The sequence below is a fragment of the Scleropages formosus genome, chromosome 3 (assembly GCF_900964775.1).
Source record: "Scleropages formosus chromosome 3, fSclFor1.1, whole genome shotgun sequence".
NCBI lineage: Eukaryota > Metazoa > Chordata > Actinopteri > Osteoglossiformes > Osteoglossidae > Scleropages > Scleropages formosus.
Window position 1 is genome coordinate 493,563 of NC_041808.1, and position 19,817 is coordinate 513,379.

At 55.2% G+C, this 19,817-nt stretch overlaps 1 protein-coding gene across 1 annotated transcript; it reads left to right on the forward strand.

The window, feature by feature from the left end:
- Positions 1–539: 539 nt before the first annotated feature.
- LOC108924753 (microtubule-associated protein tau-like) lies at positions 540–19,539 on the forward strand (the record flags this gene model as incomplete). The annotated part of the gene is made up of 7 exons (XM_029250093.1): positions 540–1,683; positions 2,890–2,939; positions 4,569–4,650; positions 5,959–6,215; positions 13,277–13,358; positions 14,410–14,516; positions 16,756–19,539. Coding segments are annotated over 7 exons (1,938 nt in total), but the record flags the coding sequence as incomplete, so codon positions are not given.
- Positions 19,540–19,817: the final 278 nt, after the last annotated feature.

Consider the following 19,817-nt stretch of genomic DNA (forward strand, 5'->3'; position numbering starts at 1 on the left):
GGACGATGCGTGTCGAAGGAGTTTGACGTGGTGGATGCTCATCATCGGGACGTCAGCTTACTAGCACGTAGCAACAATGTTATAAATAACTGTGCATTGACAGAACAGTTTATTTTTCCGGTCTAGAATTCCCAGGAGGGGGTGGGCAGCCACTCGCACTTGGGCCCCCAGAGGGTTTTTTCCTCCGCTTGCCTTTCGGTGCGGAGTGTTTTTGTCCTTTCCTGCGTGGCCGGTAGGGTCACTTACAGCTTTAATAGTTACGTAGTTACTCTAGTACTTTAGTGTATCGGCAACCTTTTACTTCTGTTACACCTCTGATCCTTTTTTCAGCGCTCTGCCCCTATAAAGTGGATCGAATTCAGGCACATCCAACATAGAGAACAACATAAAAGTGGAATCGGAGAGTATTAAAAATAGAGAAACACGGTAAAAAGCATACAGTTACTGCCATACAGCGGTAGTAACGTAAAGCATTAATAGACGTAGCTGCTCAGACACCTTTGCTGCCCGGGCACGTAAAACCTCAGTAAAATCCCGGTAATTACGGACAGTCGGCAGCACCGTTTCCACGTTCCTTTGTGAGGTCCCAATGGTGGACCTGCCAGGGTCCACCGGTCCTTGCGTTCCGTTCGTCCTTGTTGTGTTCCAGCCCCTTCTTATGTTGCTCCGCTTCCCCTCCTCGGTTTCCTTGGCTCCCTTGTCGTGAGGAGAGCGCACCAAGTGGTGCCGAGCCGCTGTCGCACCGTCGCTGTTCCTGTCATTGTGCTTCCCAAACACTAGAGGAGCTCCCGGAAGCCATCGGTCCTGCCGGAAGCACGCCGAGCGGCGGCTCGGACCCAGAGCACTGGAGCGACGACGAGGAGCTCCGCTCCGGGAGTCCGTCCGATGCAGACGGAGCCGAGAAGGCCGGCGCCACGACTTTTTCACGCGCGGCGTCGTGCTCCGAAGAAGTGGAACGCGAGAGGGAGTCGGCGAGCGCCGGTGGCCTTAGCCTGAGCGCGACCCCTGAGGGAGAGGTGACCCTCAAAGGCAGGACTGGTCCGAGATCGGCTTCCGACGAAGACTGGCTGCAAGCGCCGAGCTCCGCGGGGCCCCTCCAGGCTCACAGTCTCCCGGGGGCATCCCTGGTGCGCAGCGCCGTCGTGGCCGACCTGTCGTCCCTCGGAGAGAGGGGTTCGGAACCCGACGGCGGCGGCGGCGCCGCGTTGTCCCCCGGCGAGGCGAAGAAGCGCGTGCTCTCCTTCGATTACACGGAACTCCAGGCCCCGGGAAGCGGCCACCCGGACAAGATGCCGCCGGGAGGCCGAAGCCCGGACTCTTGCCTCGCTGACCCATGGTCCCCGACCTCCCTGTCGTCGGAGATGGACAAGCAGTTGTCTCCAAGTGCCGGTGGACGTCTGACGGACGCCAGGTCCGAGGAAGGAGTGGCTCCACGCGGAGAAGCAGCCGGCGCCGCGGGGGAGGGGAGAGCCGCCGAGCCGGTGCCAGGAGACGAGTACATGGAGACCTCGGAGGAACTTGGCGATCGAACGGGCGGCCGCGGACCGGAAGCTGCACCGCGGGACGATGGTGGCCCCGAGACTCCGAAGGAGACCGGGCAGAAAGCTGCCAAGGATACGAAACGCGGTCAAAAAGATGGCTCCCCAGGCAGAAAGTCAAACGTGCCGCTCTCTACGAGCAAAGGTCTGTCTTGTCTCTCTGCTTCCGTTCTCAGCCCCCTGCGGCTCCTCTCCTCTTTCGTTCACTTTCACTCTTCGTTTCTCCGAGCTGCGCCCCCCGTGAAAAGCGCGCACTGCACACGACCGCGATTGGTGATCGGTCCAGGAAGCGGACCGCTTGTGGCTTCCAGCCCGTTCCCCACACCTCTGTGTGCACTGCCCCCTGGGTGCCGCCTGACTCGTGTCTTGTGTGTGTGCGCCCGCGTGAGATGTACACGCTGCCCACGGTGTCCGGCCTGCATGTCACCTTGCATGTTTGCGTGCCTCTCGCTTCCACTGTGTCTGCGACACGTTTCCTTGGCAACGCCACACGAAAGAGCTCCTAATGTGAGGGCCCCCGTCCTCCTTCCTTCCCGTTTGTTTAGACGCCCAAGTCGTCTGGACGCTCGTGTCCTCCGTGCAGCGAGTCACGTTCCGTTCACAGCACGCGGAAACGACCGTGCTCGGCACGGAAGTGTATTTCCCGGCATGCTCAGCGCAGCCGTGTACGGTTCCCCCCGTCGCCTTCCAGGGGGACCGAGCTCGGCCGCGCTCCGCATAGCTGTGCCTCTCGACCGGAAGTTGACCGGTTGGAGACGTTGGACCGCGCGGTCCTCCTCTGCCACCCAGTCGTACGGTTCCTGCACATTTTGACCGAATTTCTCTCGCGGCACTTTTGCCGAAATTATTGACACCGTGAGCGGACTAAACGATGAGCGGATGTGGTCGCGTAGCTCTCGATCCCGGGATGCTCTGACCGTGACCGCATCGAGGGACCAACGAAGGGTCACTACTGCTGCTTCTAGAAGCGGTCGCGCGGTGCCAGGTGTTCGCTGTGCTGCTGAACTCAGGTGCCAGAGCTCCTCCTTCAGTCACACACAGCATGGTAAAGTGTAAAGGTACTTTACCGCATTGTTCCGACACCGCGCTTCTCCTGTCCTCTTCGGACCTGATTATTGTTCCACTAACAGAGCTGTGACACGTTGTTGCGCGTCTCACGTGGAAGGAGAAGGGGGCAGCACGAGTGTTGAGGTGCCCCTGGTGGTGTCCACGCGCTGGCCGCGAGGTGTGCGCGTGTGTGTGTGTGTGTGTGTGTGTGTGTGTGTGTGTGTGTGTGTGTGTGTGTGTGTGTGTGTGTGGTGGCTGATGCTCCGACGCCCTGACTCTGCTCTGTTCTGCTTCACTCCTGCAGCCAAAGCGAAGGCGGACGGCGAGAAGGATCCCGCCGGCGGGAATAAAAAGGTGGGTCACGTGAGCGGCGGCTCGAGAGCGGCGGTCGCTGTGTCCTCGTGCCACTTCTTCAGCAGGAGCTTCCCTGTTGACCATAGCGAGAGCAGGTGGAGAAAGCGTGCTGTTACCATCATCGTTATTATTATTAATATTGACCCCGGCGGAACAGTAGCGGGGCTTTTCCTTGCACCTCAAGAGCGACCCGCAGCGCTTAAGTTCCACAAGGTGACGCACGAAACAAACGCAAACCGTCATATGAAACGCACGTTTGCGCAAGACGTGAAACACGGAACAATAAGTACACGTGAGGCGACGGGTAAATCCAGCAGGCCGAAGGCCCCCCCACCTCCCCGTTGCCCCCGCTCCGCGTCCCGCCGCCCGAGCTCGTTCGCGACGGAGGCGTCGCCCTTCTTCTTTTCTTTTCCATCATCCGTGTGTTTTATTCCAAGTCTCTTTATCGTTCGGTCCTCCTTTCCTTTTCCTCATGTTGTCTTCTGCTTTTCACCGATTTCTAACAAACTTCCTCCTTCGCACTTCGGTAACTGGAACTTTCCAGTGACGGCGAGTACATTTCACTTCGTTTTGTGTGCATTTCAGTACATGTCTGTGTATCTTATGTGCATTTCGATACATTTCGCATCGTTTTGGCACAATATGTTTCGGTGCGTTTGCCATGTCCATTTTAGTGCATTTCATTACATTTCAATACATTTCAGTGGCACCTGCTAAACCTGCCTTTTGATATACAGTCATGATTCCTTTGAAACAAATGTATTTTTTCCTTCTTTTGTTTTATGTTGCTCCCCTCCTTGGCATAAAGACCCCCACCACAACACCACCCACCAAAGCTAGAGTCAGTTCCGCCCCGCAGCGGCCCTCCTCCTCCAGCACAGGGCCGCCGAGAAAGGTTGCGGCCCCGGCTAGCGAACCCGTGTCCGGGGACAGCAGGCCGCCGGTGAGTTTGTTTGCCGGTGGCCCGAGCGCCGCCGCAGCCTGGGGGTCCCGTCCTGGCTCTCCGTACCTCCCGTCTCCTCCTGTCCCGCTGCCCTCGGCTTGCCGTTCAGAATTCCCAGAAGCGCAACGCGGTCGGCGATGCGGATGACACAGGAGAGCCCCGCACCGCTGTGTACCTGAGGGTCACCTGCCCAGAAAAACGAATTGTCCGGAACGTCCGCGTCGCGTTTGCTCTGCTCTGCTAGTACAGCGTCGCTCGTTTCCGCGTGAGTCTGGGTCAGCCGAGAGGGAAGAGTGTACCTGAGACGGTGGAGCAGCATCGGTTACCTTTATGGCCAGGGCAAGCTGAGCCAAGGGTCCGACGGCGGAGGCGGCACTCATCCTGCGCGCTGTGCGAACTTCGAGCGGCCTCACCGCGGCGCCTTTCCCTCCTGCTCTGTCTCAGTGGAAATAAGAATGTGCTGGTTCTCTGCTTCCGTGGTGCTGGAGCTGTAGGAAGGAGGAGTCACAGCCTCAAGTCAGAGCACACTAATAATAATAATAATAACGACGACGGTAATAATTTAAGCTGCTTTACGTATGGCTAACGCTGGCAGAGCTTCAGCTGAATTTCACCTCTCAAAGTGGAGCGTGGCGAACCTGGTGAACTTGCGTAGTGTAACTGGACCCCATGATCTCCACCTCCAGGCAGCAGATGGGAAGACTCAAGGTGGCGCTAGACCTCACGCTGTTGGGAGCAGGATCCCTGCCAAGACCCCACCTCAGTCAGGTAGGACACACGCTTGTGCTCTGACACGGACTACTACGTTCAGGGCTCCTTCTCAAGCCACCGAGCGATACGCACGTTGTGAAGAAGTGCGCAGCGACCGTGTGGCTTTTGTCCTCTCGGCACAACGAAAGAGCGTGCGGCAGCTGGTAGCGTAGCGGTCAGAGCTGCTGCCTTTGGACCCAAAGGTTGCAGGGTCGAATCTCACCTCTTGAGCAAGGTACTTACCCTGTAATAGCTCTGGTGAAATTACCCAGCTGTATAAATGAGTAAATAATTGTGAGTGGCTTTGTGGGAGAACTGTCGGATAAATTAAATGCAGCGTGGCAGAGCGAGTTTATGCCCGTCGTCCAGCGCTGTATCTAACCCGAACCCGTTGTTTCTCGAAGCGGCGAAAAGCACAGCGGCGGTGCCACCCGTCGTTTTTCACCGTAGCGTGACGGAAGCTTGCTCATGTACTATAGCAAAAGATTTTTTTTTGGTTTCTGTCTTCGAAAGCAAAATTTTCATGCTAAAAGGACGGCATTTCGTGCTTTCTACACCGCGTCAACATTTCAGACTCGAACGTTAAGAGAAAGCTTTATTGTTTCAGTGAGAAATTTGTAATTCCTCCTCCAAAGAGAACCAAAGTGTCAGTTGGTTCCCTCTCTTTACGAAGCTAGTTGTTCCCTGACACACCCTTCCTAAGGTCAATTTGATAAATCGTCAACTTTGCCTGGTAATTTGGTCATTTGGACAGTATTTTTATCTGAGGCCCAAAACTGGCTCCCATTTACCATGAAATACCCCCAAATCCCGCCGAGATGGACAGTCATTTACGTGAAATTATGACAACGCAACAAGACAATTTCCGTCCATCATTTACTCGATAGTTCTGATTATGTATTAATTCAACGTCTCAGTGCAGATTGTAACTCCGAAAGGAAGGAAAAAAGACATCAGCGAATACGTCAGTGAACTGACCCTTAGTGGACAAGTGGACATGGTTTGGACAATCCACACGGGGACATGATCACTGACACCGTAACAGCTGGAACTAGCAAACAAGGCCGTGTGTTCTAATAAATGCAATACACGAATTGCAAATTGAAAGCACCTAACTCTAGTTGTATTACAAACGTAGAAATCTGTGTCAGTGAGTGAGTGTGATTTATATCGATGGGTAGAGCGGAGTTTCGCTGTTTTCCACATGAATGAAAATGAGCTGTGTGAGGTGCGAAACCTAAGCCCAAAGATGAGCCACAGCGAGCAGGGGCGGAGGAGCGCGAGCTCTCACTCAGGGAATGTTGAACGTCGCTGTTCTCGGAGCAGATTCGCCCAAGACCCCGGAGCGCAGCGGCTCCAGCACCCCCAAGTCCCCCGGGAGCCGCGCTCAAACACCCGGGCAGCCGCTCGGCGCGGCCGGCAAGGACGCGAAGAAGGTGGCTGTGGTGCGCACCCCGCCCAAGTCCCCCGGCTCCCTGAAGAACCGTTCGCCTGTGCCCCTGGCCCCCATGCCTGACCTGAAGAACATCAAGTCCAAAGTGGGCTCCACGGACAACATCAAGCATCAGCCCGGAGGAGGCCGGGTAGGTGCCCGCCGACAGTCCGCCGAGCTGCGCCGCGCCGCGTCCGCGTGGGTCGGCTGCTCCGAACGACGAAACGAGCGGTACCTTTAGCACCATTAGAGCCTCCGCCGGGGCGGGCATTCGAAAGCGAGGAGGGTTTCCAGCAGCCCCCTCCGTAGATAGGAGCACGCAGAGCGTCGTCCTTTGCGTAAGGGACCCCGTGTGTCGGGTTAGGAGTTTTTTTTCGAGGCCGTGGACTCCTAGTCAAGTGTCGATGCCAAGGAGGGGACGCGTGTTCCAGGCGTCGGTGGTGAGGGCAGGCTGACGTGTGAGAAAACGCACGCACGCACGCGCTGCTGTCGCTTGTAACAATAGCTGCAAAGAGAAGCGAGACTAGGCTGACGTGCCTCGCGAAGCGATGGTTTCTCACGCATCCGTGACTCGGGGTGCCGCATAACGGATGACGGTCACCGTTGCCCTCCCGCTCACTCTTCCAGGTACAAATAACTGAAAAGAAGATGGACTTTGGCAACGTTCCCTCTAGGTGTGGCTCCAAGGACGATTTAAAGCACGTCCCTGGAGGTGGCAACGTGAGCGACTGGGGCGCGAACTGCTCCAACAGTTACGATCGCATCCCCGCAATCTCGGTCGAACCCGAAACGTCACCAGGCGTTAGTTTGACGACGACAGAAAGACGCGTTTAAGGAAGAATCGTTTTGAGGCGCCTTTGCTCCGCCCGCAGGTGCTCGCCCGGGTCGTTTAACTCATACGCCAAGTAATAACCACGGGAAGCGTGTGACGTGGACCAAAAGCAAGAGTGGACTCCGCGCGCTAAAATCCCGAGGGCTGAGGCCGGGCTCCCGGAGTATCCTCGGCAGTAAACGCCTGCCGTGTTCTCCCGCTGCTTCTCGGAGCGACTCGGGCTTTTGGAGCCGCGCCGGCCCGGGGCCTCACGTCGGTTGCGGCGCATCGCGTTAACGGTTCAACCTCTCGCTGCTTCCTCTTACTCTTCCGGGTGCAAATTATGAATAAGAAGACGGCCTTTAGCAAAGTTCCGTCTAGGTGCGGCTCCAAAGACAACGTGAAGCGTGTCCCTGGAGGCGGCAGCGTGAGCGACTAGGGGATGAGCCGAGCGCGTAACGGCCTCGAGTCTTCGCACAGTTGACCGTGACCGCGGCACGAGGATATTCGTCCACATTTGGCTCATTGCACCTCACGGAGAACTTCGCTCGTGCGTCTTCTCTGTGAATTAGCTAAATAGAGTTTTGGGTGTGACCAGATGTTTTTCTTTCTTTTGCCGAGCCACCAAGCGGAGCGATTTAAAAATTCAGCATGACAATTGACGGCACGTATTCTCTCCGTAAACCTCTGAGCGGCGAAAATAAACGCGGTCGATGTTCGCTATCCTGCTGTTTCGCTACAAACAGAAATTTTACGACGCGCATAAGTTAAGAAAATTCAGTTAAAATTAGTAATAGCGAATAAACAGATGAACCGGAAAAGAAACTTCTAGAGGACTAGGAAAATGTTTTTGTCTTTGAAAATCTCTAACTCAGCCATTGATAAGATGGGGAGCTGCGGTACGTTTTCCTCAAGTAAGCAAATCCTGCAAAAAGGTGATGTGCGATTTCGAAGGGTATGATCATATTTCGATGCACCAGTAACATCACTCGCATCTTACGTTCACACACGGGATCCATTAGAATTTCGCTGCCTGGTTTCAGGTTGTTTTGTCGCAGTGTTTCTGCGTTTACTTAGCGGGTAAAAAAGTACGACTATTTAAGTGAATGTTTACTCGCTCACCGTAGCCTTTCCACTCTCCTCCTCGTTCTTTTCCCAGCTCGTATTCACGATATTTTCACATCGCATTCTCTCTTCTTAGCCTCTTGAAATCTCAATGTTCCTTTAAACCTTTAAGTGACAGTTTCTGCAAATTCAGGTCAATTCATTTTACTTTTACTCGTTTATAGCGCGCTCTTCTCACACGGCGACGCGGCGCACGTGTCCTCGAGCGTTCTTCTTGGGGTCGGATGTCCTTGAACCGTTGCCGCCGCTGCTCGTCTAGTCCGCCGACAGGGATCCAAAGCTAACGAGTCAAAGATCTGCGCTACTGGACCGAAATGAGCCGTGCCGCTTCCTTAGGGACGCCCGGTTCTCTTGCGGATCAATTCAAGCATTCTTGCGTTTACTGGAATCCTGCTCGAGTCTCGCTTCTCGCTTCACAGCCCCGAGCGTCACCGGGCCGCTGCTCGCTCGCTCGCTCATCTGTCTGTCGCTTCGAGGATTTGGCCTCACGCTGGTATTTATCCCGTACTGTACAGCTGTCAGGACACAAGCCCCTCCGTGAACCGCCACCTTACCGTGGTGGAGGAGTTTGAGTGCCTGAATGAGTCCAGGAGCTTGTTGTCTGGGGCTATATGCCCCTGGTAGGGTCTCCCATGGCAAACAGGTCCTGGATGACAGACAAGACAAAGCGCGGTTCAAAAACCCCTTATGAAGAAAAAATCAAGGCTTTCGTTTACCCCGCCCGGTATGGGGTCACCGGGGCCCCACCCTGGAGCCAGGCCTGGGGGGGGGCTCGCATGCGAGCGCCTGGTGGCCAGGTCTATGCCCACGGGGCCTGGCCGGGCTCAGCCCGAAGCCATGACGTGGAGCCGCTCTTCGGTGGGCTCACCACCTGCCGGAGAGACCGTAAGGGGCCGGTGCATTGTGATTTGGGCGGCGGTCGGGGCCGAGTGCCCGGCCGACCCAAACCTCGGGCGCCAACTCTGGTTTTTGGGACTTGGAATGTCACCTCACTGGCGGGGAAGGAGCCTGAGCTGGTGCGGGAAGTTGAGAGATACCGTCTAGATATAGTCGGGCTCACTTCCACTCACAGCTTGGGTTCTGGAACCACTCTTCTCGATCAAGGGTGGACTCTCCACTATTCTGGCGTTGCCCAAGGTGAGAGGCGGCGGGCGGGTGTGGGCTTATTAATAGCCCCCCAGTTCAGCCGCCATGTATTGGAGTCTACCCCGGTGAATGAGAGGGTCATCTTCCTACGCCTTCGGGTCAGGGAACGGTCTCTCACTGTCGTTTGTGCTTATGCACCTAGCGGCAGTGTAGAGTACCCAGCCTTTTTAGAGTCCCTGGGGGGTGTGCTGGAAAGCGCTCCCACTGGGGACTCTGTCGTTCTACTGGGGGACTTTAACGCCCACGTGGGCAGCGACAGTGATACCTGGAGGGGCGTGATTGGGAGGAACGGCCTCCCTGATCTGAACCCGAGCGGTGAGTTGTTATTGGATTTCTGTGCTAGTCGCAGTTTATCCATAACGAACACCATGTTCATGCATAAGGGTGTCCATCAGTGCACTTGGCACCAAGACGTCGGAGGTCGATGATCGACTTTGTAGTCGTTTCTTCTGACCTTCGGCCATATGTCTTGGACACTCGGGTGAAGAGAGGGGCTGAGCCGTCAACTGATCACCACCTGGTGGTGAGTTGGATTCGATGGCGGGGGAAAAAGCTGGACAGACCTGGCAGGCCCAAACGCATAGTGAGGGTCTGTTGGGAACGTTTGGCGGAGGCCCCTGTCAGAGAGGTCTTCAACTCCCACCTCCGACAGAGCTTCAACCAGGTCCCGAGGGAGGTGGGGGACATCGAGTCTGAATGGACTATGTTCCGCACCTCCATTGTTGGGGCGGCGGTTCGGAGCTGCGGCCATAAGGTCTCTGGCGCCTGTCGCGGCGGCAATCCCCGAACACGGTGGTGGACACCGGAAGTAAGGGATGCCGTCAAGCTGAAGAAGGAGTTCTATCGGGCCTGGCTGGCTCATGGGACTCCTGAAGCAGCTGACAGGTACCGATGGGCCAAACGGAGCGCGGCTCTGGCAGTCGCCGCGGCAAAAACTCGGGCTTGGGAGGAGTTCGGTGAGGCCATGGAGGAAGACTTTCGGTCTGCCTCAAAGATATTCTGGCAAACCGTCCGGCGACTCAGAGGGGGGAAGCGGTGTTCCACGAACACTTTACAGTGGAAGTGGTGCGCTGCTGACCTCAGCTGAGGATGTCCTGGGGCGGTGGAAGGAGTACTTTGAGGATCTCCTCAATCCCTCCGACATGCCTTCCGTAGAGGAAGCTGAGGCTGGGGACTTGGAGGGGGACTTGTCCATTACCCTGGCTGAAGTTGCTGAGGTAGTCAAAAAACTCCTCGGTGGCAAGGCTCCGGGGGTGGATGAGATCCGCCCCGAGTTTCTAAAGTCTCTGGATGTTGTGGGGCTGTCTTGGCTGACACGCCCCTGCAGCATCGCGTGGAGTTCGGGAACGGTGCCTCTGGACTGGCAGACCGGGGTGGTGGTCCCTCTTTTTAAGAAGGGGGACCGGAGATTGTGTTCCAACTATAGGGGGATCACACTCCTTAGCCTCCCTGGGAAAGTCTATGCCAGGGTACTGGAAAGAAGAATCCGACCGATAGTCGAACCTCGGATGCAGGAGGAGCAATGCGGTTTTCGCCCTGGCCGTGGAACACTGGACCAGCTCTATACCCTCACTAGGGTGCTGGAGGGTTCGTGGGAGTTTGCCCAACCAGTCCATATGTGTTTTGTGGACCTGGAGAAGGCATTCAACCGTGTCCCTCGTGGCATCCTGTGGGGGGTACTTCGGGATTATGGGGTTCGGGGCTCGTTGCTACGGGCTGTTCATTCCCTGTATGACCGGAGCAGGAGCTTGGTTCGCATTGCCGGCAGTAAGTCAGACCTGTTCCCGGTGCATGTTGGACTCCGCCAGGGCTACCCTTTGTCACCGATTCTGTTCATTATCTTTATGGACAGAATTTCTAGGCGCAGTCAGGGAACGGAGGGTGTCTGTTTTGGTGGCCGCGAGATCTCGTCTCTGCTTTTTGCGGACGATGTGGTCCTGTTGGCTTCATCAAGTCAAGACTTGCAGCGTGCACTGGGGAGGTTTGCAGCCGAGTGCGAAGCGGCGGGGATGAGAATCAGCACCTCCAAATCCGAGGCCATGGTTCTCAGTCGGAAAAAGGTGGATCGCCCCCTCCGGGTTAGGGGGGAGTTGCTCCCTCAAGTGGAGGAGTTTAAGTATCTCGGGGTCTTGTTCACGAGTGAGGGAAAAATGGAGCGGCAGGTTGACGGATGGATCGGTGCGGCGTCCGCAGTAATGCGGTCATTGTACTGGTCTGTTGTGGTGAAGAGGGAGCTGAGTCGTAAGGCGAAGCTCTCAATTTACCGGTCGATCTACGTTCCTACCCTCACCTATGGTCATGAACTCTGGATCATGACCGAAAGAATGAGATCGCGGATACAAGCGGCAGAAATGAGTTTCCTCCGCAGAGTGGCTGGGCGCACCCTTAGGGATAGGGTGAGGAGCTCAGTCACCCGGGAGGAGCTCGGAGTAGAGCCGCTGCTCCTCCGCATCGAGAGGAGCCAGTTGAGGTGGCTCGGGCATCTGTTCCGGATGCCTCCCGGACACCTCCCTGGGGAGGTGTTCCGGGCATGTTCCACTGGGAGGAGGCCTCGGGGCAGACCCAGGACACGTTGGAGAGACTATGTCTCCCGGCTGGCCTGGAAACGCCTTGGGGTTTCCCCAGAGGAACTGGAGGAGGTGTGCGGGGAGAGGGAAGTCTGGAGGACTTTGCTCGGACTGCTGCCCCCGCGACCCGGCCCCGGATAAAAGCGGAGGAAGATGGATGGATGGATGGATGGATGTACGGCTGTCAGGACACAAGTAACTCATGGTAATGATATTGAGGTACGCTGGGTCCCCCACTTATGAACTCAGACATCCCTCATGTGAGGTTCTTTAAGGACCTCGTTAAAAACTGCGTGATGGACTGGCATCCCGGCCAGGGCGTACACCACCTCCCCCCCCCCGGCCTTCCGCACGGCGATTCCGTAACAGGCCGTAGACCGCCGCAACCCTGACCGTTGCAAGTGGTTATTGAAAATGGACGGCCGGGTGGATGGATCATTAAAAATGGGCTCTAGACTCCTAAGACTTTAATCCATTTTCATCACCAAGCACTCGCCCCACGCAGGGTCACCGCGTTTCAGAGTCTATCCCGGCAAGGTGACGCGCGGCAGGAGCGCTGCGGACAGGACGCCGGTCCCACTTTCATCAGCTCGGAGCGTCGTTAAAATCGTCTGTGAAATTGCCGAATGTGGAAAATCTCAGCCACCCCCCATTTCCGTCATCACCTACATATGCAACATTGCCCGTCGTCTGTGCGCTAATGGGCGTACCTTGATTTATTCAGTGGGTAAGTTCTGTAAAAGTCTCGGATACGGCCGGTATAAGCGTGACCTGATGCTCATTTTACTCTACTTTAAAGTTAAATGTAATCTTTAAATATACGTGCGCTCGACAAACTCCGATCGCTCATTCATCCCATAAACACGCGACGTTTTCCGGCTTGTTATTCGTCGCGGACGCTGACGAACGTGAGCTAAATTATTCCGGTCCCACATTAATTTCTCTCTTTGGGTGCTCTTTGCTGCTAGTGGATAAGCAGGAAAGGAATCTGGCAAGTGAACGAATCTCAACAAATTTTTGTGCCTTTGAAAAGTCACAGCTCGAATGCTTGGACCCACGGGGACCAAACTTGTGTCACGACGGACGGACAGAAACCAGTAACTATATTGTCTTCCGTGCCCTAAAATGCCAACAGTATAGCTCCGCTCTACCCAATGTAGCTGCGCGAGGAGGCGGACGCTCTTTGGACGGCGCGCTCGTCCTCCGTGATGCCGGCTTCTCGCGTACGTCTGCAAGAAACGAGCGAAACGCTAAGCGCTAGATTCACGGGCCGCGAGCGGCGCGGAACGCGCCGGGGAGTCTCTCGCCGGAACGGAGGCCTCGAACGTGACGGTCTTGGGCTCGCAAGCCGCACAGCTTCCCCGTGCGCCCCGCAGACGGCCGTGCGTTAGGGCTCTCCGTCCCTGCTCGTCGTCCCCGGGCCCCAGCGGCGCGATGTCGGCGGCGCCGCCCCGTTACCCCGCGTGCCGTGCAGCTTGAGCGCGCCCGCACACACGCGCACACAGGGCTGTCCCGACAGCCAGTGACTTTCTTCTCTCCTTCTCCCTCCACTCTACTGCACAGGTTCAGATTGTTCATAAAAAGATGGACTTGAGCAACGTCCAGTCAAAATGTGGCTCCAAGGACAACATTCGCCACAAACCAGGTAATCGGTGCTGTGTGCGCGCACTTGAAGCACAAAAAACAAGGTGAGAAAGTAACCAAAATTGGCTTTTTCGGGAAACCGTGCCGTTTGATGGGGACAGCGAGCACCAGGCGGCACACTTGGTGGCGCACTTGACGCCACTGCAGGCGTGTGGACAGCTCGCTAACAGACACGCGTGTTCACGCAACGTAGGCATCCGTGATTTTTGACTGACAACTTTGAGAGCCTGAGCAAAATGCCACAGAGCGACGTGACCCAGGTGTCGGGGCGGTTGGCGGTTTGGCTTGTGGGGCACCTGCGGCGTCGCCTCTGCTTACGTTACTAAATTTAGCAGACGCTTTTCTCCAAAGGGACTTCCGATGAACTCTGTACGGCGTTATGAGCCCGCACACCTTATTCACCACGGTGACTTACACCGCTGGAGTAGAGACATACAGCTGTGAACCATCACATGATTAGTAACTGCCTGTGCAGTGAAGTAGCCTGTCCTGAAAGCGCACGCACGCACGCACGCACGCACGCACGCACACAAATGGAAATTTAGAGTCACCGGTGCACCCGAAACACGTGTCTTTGCAAGGAAAGCCATGCAAACGTGGAGAAAATACTCAAACTGCACACGGACGAAATCGGGTTCAAACCCATGTCCAAGCTGATGCCCCAGGAGCGTGCGGCACCGGCGCTACCCGCTGTTCCCCCCATGAAAGAATAAGGCTGCAGATTTGCTGATGAAATGGGCAGATGTTTGTGGCTCATTAACATGTGGCCTATTTTCCCTCTGCGAGCAGATGTTTACTTTTACACTTATTCACACAGCAGACGCTTTTCTCCAAAGTGACGTACATCTCATAGAAAATACAATTTGTACGTTACATTAGCAGAAAGAGACATAGCTGCAGATGTTGAGGAACAGATTGGAAGCTGTGCCAAAGTTATACAGATGCTGCATCCTGTTTAAAAAAAAAAAAAAGAAAAACAGGTGCACTGTGTAAAAATGGTAAATTCAGAGTAACTGCACTGATTGTGCATCTTTACTGCACGTCCTTGCAAGGTGGCGGCAACATTGAGATCAAATCGGAGAAGCTGGAGTTCAAGGCCCAGTCCAAGATCGGCTCTCTGGACAACATCGGACACGTGGCCGGTGGTGGAAGCAAGAAGGTAAGAACATCTTTAGATGATGAGTCAACAGCAGAGAAGAAGTCCATCAGAAAGCAGGTCAAAGCTCTGTGACGTTTCCATCATTGTATGTTTAAATGCGAATGAACGTTTGCGTTCACCGTGACCATGATGATCCGTGTGCAGACAGCATGTCTTCATGTCTTCTTCGCTGAACACGCAGCTCTCCTGCCACAGCACCTCCGGCACAACGGACCCCGCGGCGCGGCTCAAGACGCTCACTTTCCATAACACGCGTCTGTCCGTCCGTCCGTCCGCCCGCCCGCCCGCGTGTCCTGGACACGCACGCACACGCACCTGCTCTGCCATTCATGCTTGTGCTGCTCTTTGTGTGGCTTTATGTGGCTTTGTGTGCCTCCCTTTGGAGGACCTCTCTCAGTGGACACTAACCGCAGGTACGCTCACCCTAGTAAAGCTGTCCAGTCCTGTGATCCGCAGCGACGCGTCTGCCCTTCTCCGCCGGCACGAGCGTAAACGCAGCTACGGTGGTTTCCATGGCAACGCGGCTTCGTCCACGCGGACCCAAAGGAGGAGACTGCGCTTGAGACATGGACCCTTTTCAGTTAGTACGTCCAAGCAACCTCCTCCTGTTCAGTTAGCGCATCAAAACAACGTCCTGCCTGTCGTGCCGTCTCGCAGACGGTCCCTTCGTGGGCGTCGGACCCAAAGGCGACGGAGGGCAGAGTCTTACGGTCCCGTACCGCAGTCACCTGGACGCCCGTGTCTGTATCAACTGTGCGATGTGGCGGCGCCCCCTACCGACTGCTGCTCGGTGTCCTCGACGGCCCGGAGACAGCGTAGCCGTGTGTGTTGCCGCAGGACCGAGCGGGTTCATTCCGGTGTCAGTATTACAAGACAAAGGATGCATTTTATGGCAAAAGTCTTAATTTTTGAGGCGTGAGAAAGAAGGCTTCGATGTCGCCGCTGCTTCCCTTCCCTTCTTTGGCTTCTAACACCGGTTTGGCTTCACTGCTCTGTGACTCCCTTCCTTTGTTTGACCTTCTCATTATTATTTCATTTTTATTATAATCATTATTGTATTACTATCATCATTATTATTATTACTATTACTAGCAGCACCACCATCATCGTAGTGCTGCGATAACCCTGTGCTGCTGTCGGAGGAGCCACAGCAGCGTGTTTAACGATCACGCATGTTTCTCACCGGCGACGCGCCGCGGCTCCTCCCTAGAGAGAGCGGGGCACGGAGGCGGAAAGGCGCTCGAAAGACGTTCCCCTAAACGGGGGCCATCGCAGCCCCGCCCGCACTGACCCTCCCCTCCCTCTGGGCCCTCGGTACCCGGGCGGGGGAGGGGCCCCGTAGAGCCGGAGGACTCCGGTAAGTACCGGTCGATTCCACCGCTTCGGATGAGCCGATCCGCCGTCGGCGATGGTGCGAAATGAAAGCGAGAGAGAAAAGAAACGCGGGTTTGTGAGCGAACGATGATAATAAAGGGCAGCGCTGTCCGCTCCCCAAAGTGCGCGTGCAGGGTGCTGCGTCAGTGTCTGAAGACGGAGTGTTGGCTCCTTCGGTCTGTCTCACTTTTACCGTCATTATCATCATCATCATCATCATCGATAATATAACCATTAGCGCAAATAATCAGCTGGTGTAGAGCGGTAACCCCTGTGCACTGTACTCTCTTTACTGCGGTGAGTGACTCAAAGTCTGAACAGTAAAACCTGCCCAAAACGCTGGCTTCATTAATGTCAAAGAGTTCTGGAAGGAATATTTATAACATATGCAGAACAGTGTGTGTGTGTGTGTGTGCGTGCGTGCGTGTCGTATCACGTTCCAGCATGCAGCGCCTCAGATTCAGTGTACAGTACGATAGCTTTCTCTCCCTTTCTAAAGAGTTGTGTACAGAGCATTCCTAATGTAACAATGAATACTGTTCCGCAGACACACACACACACACACACACACCTCTCCTGCTCACTGCGTGGTCTGTCTTCGCCCCGTTTTCTCACCCGTCTCCGTGCGTAACGCTGGTGCCACAAGGGGGCGCCGCACAAAGCCGCTCGGTCACGGCTCGCTACCGAACGGCGGCGGTTCCGCGGCAGGCTGCCGTCCGGCGAAACGACTTTGTCCCGGTAACCCGTTCGACGGTCGACCGGCAATACGCCGCGCGAGCGCGGGACGTCGTGTCACGGACCGCCGTGCCGCCGACGAGCGTTAGCGCTCCGCTAAGCCCTGCCTCGCCTCCTTTGCCGCCCGCAGATCGAGTCGCACAAGCTGATGTTCCGCGAACAGGCCAAGGCGCGCACCGACCACGGGGCCGAGATCGTCTACAAGTCGCCCACGGTGTCCACGGACGGGTCGCCACGGCGACTCAGCAACGTCTCCTCGTCGGGCAGCATCAACATGGCCGAGTCGCCCCAGCTGTCCACCCTCGCCGACCAGGTGTCGGCCTCCCTCGCCAAGCAGGGCTTGTGATTTGCGCAGCCGGGCTTCCCCGAGCCTCCCCCCCGCCCCCCCCCCCGGTTCTCCCTCCTCCCCCCACCCAGAAAATAAGAAGAAAATAACATACAGCAAAGTGAAGTAACGGTTAGAGAAAAACAGCCTGAAAACATTTAGGACACCAACCCCCCCCCAACTAGTTGTGTGCAGGACATGGTGACGAGGACAGTCCACCTTCGTCCTCCGAGTGCATGCGTCCACTCCGCACGGCGTCTCTAACATAGCGGGACAGTGCTGTTGACCGTGCCAACGCAGCCTGAGCCCAGGTCCCATCTAAGAAGAAAACACAGTCACCGTTGGCCAAGAACCACCGGCCCGCTGTACACACACACGCACGCACACGCACGCACCCTCTCAAGGTTCTGACACACGGAATGACTCCAGGCAGACGTGGTACACGAGTCCTGCTCCAGAGTACAACTCCAAGTGTCTGGTGCTCTGGTTACTGCATTACCTTTGTTTACTGAAGCTAAAGTACCACGTTTCACTTTCTCTTTACACATCTGCTTTGTACCATGATTATACTGAAATTGTCTGGAATTGACTGGAATTCCAGGCTCTTTTATGGCGATGCCAGTACTGAATCTGCACCATGTTTGTACCGTAATTCTGTACTGTGCAGCAGAACTGCTAGGTTCATCAGCGTGAAGCTGAAACGTCCCAAGATCAAGAGAAAACCGGTTCATGGAGTGTTACTACGGTAATGATGGACATGCACATCTTGCAGGCAGGTTTCATTGAACCGCGGCACTGTTGCCATGACAACCGTAAGCAAACCCCTTAGAGGTCAGACACAGGTTTCCCTTTTGGACAACCATTGCACCTTCTCTATACACTCATTTCATTTTCCCCTCATGTTTCCACACACACACACACACACAATGATGGCCGTTACGCCTTCACACCTCGTTCCTGGGGCTTCGCGAAGACCCCCCCACAGAGTGCCGGCACACCTTCCTCTCGCTCCTCTTCGGCGGAGCTGCAGAGATGTTCCGTTCCAGGGGTGGACCGTGTTTCTATTAGACCGATGGGTAAACGTTCCACTGACTCTGTGGTCACGACGGAAAGGTGTCTCCTCCTCCTGCGTCCGAGCGCCACGATTCGTCTCTGGCACAGGGTCCCGCAGAGGGGATCGCGACGGGCTGCAGCGAAGACGGGACCACAGTGTGACGTTACACACGACGCCGTGTGGACACCAAGTACACGCATGACTCCATGAGCATGACCCACAAAATGCCCTGCTCACTGGCCCTGCCCCCTCCCTGCATGTACGGCTAGAAGACGGAAAACTAAAGCAAGAGCCCAAGCAAGTGGCCCAAGCAGCCCTTGTCCCCCCCCTCTCCCCCCCCACTCCTGTTCTCCTCTCGCTGAGGGTTCTGGATGCTGCGCATATCAAGGAAGTCAATATTTTATCCTGGGGGGACATGAAACAGTGAGACGTACAAATAGCATAAACGTAAAAGACCAAGCTTGTGTTGCGCACCTTTTCTAAATAGTATTCCGTGGACGTGCGATGTACCTGCTACCAACATTTGGTTTTCGCCTCGTGCCGCTGGCCTAATTTCCCTTTTTTCCTCCACGTAAAAACATTCCTCACAAGACGCTGCCGAGTTGTTATGTTGACACCGAGAGCGTTCGGGCGGACAGCGCGGTTCTTAGACGAGACGTTACTGAGACTGAGGACAAGTCATAACCTGAGCTGAGCTCTAACGTAAGGAAGGGCAGCGAAAAGGGTCGCCGGGACTTTGGCGTACGTTTCGGCACGTGGCGGAGCGCGTCGCTCAATCACGGTGTCGAGAACCAAGTCGAGTCGCGTCCCAAAGGCAAGCGGGCAGTAGGTATGTGGAAGGGCCTCGGCGCGGTAAACGGTACGGTAATGGTTCAAATGCAAAAAGCCTCAGGGCTTCGCGAGTTGTTCTGCCGTCGCCCCGTCCGGCTCGCACCGCAGTCCTCTCTCCTACAGAGTCCGCTCGCACGTTGGGTGGACAACGCAAAGGCGAGCGGGCAGCAGGAGGACCGAAGCGTCGACAGCCCCCGAAACCACTACAGAATTATCCGGAACGCAGATCGGGCCTACTGTCGGACACGGTAAAAGCAGCCTGTCGATGACGGCTCTCTCTCCATCGCGTGTAGCCTTTTAACGTCCTCCTACCGCTAATAACACCAACACTCGAGTGACACAGATGGACGTCTGCTCGGCTTCTCACGTCCTGCCTAAGAATAGCGATGGAAGCTTCTGGTCTTTGGGAGAAAGAAAGGAAAAGAACAAGGCAAAATGGTGTGGGAAGAGTTTGTTCTGTGAGGTTTTGTGTGTTGTAAATTATTATTTGCAGCTCTCGCCTCTTGTATGAGAGCTTTGGAAATATTTCGGTCTAACTGACGCCTTTAAACTCTTTTCCCAGTCTCGTTTTTTTGCACTTCTACATCTAGCTTGGCAATTGTGATTGTCCATATGGTTATTGTGAGTTTTATTACTAACTGGTTTACACTGATACATGTTGCTGGAAATGTGAATTTGGAAATAAAATCTGTATTAAACAGCAAGGTTTGTTTGTTATATCTAAGTATCAACAGGGTAAACAGCAGTGTAAACTACTGCTCTGATGGTCTTCCAGCTCCTCCTGGAAATATGATCCACACTACAGCTGGTTGTTGTTATATTGAGGAGGATAAATGTTGCTTTTCCAGAAATAGTAATTACTCATTGCAGATGTTGCCCTGTGAACTTTTCCTATTAACTTTTCACATCCGAGAGCCCAACGCCCATCTTTTAAGGAAAACTTGTTAGAAAGATTGCGGTCACACACACACACACACACACA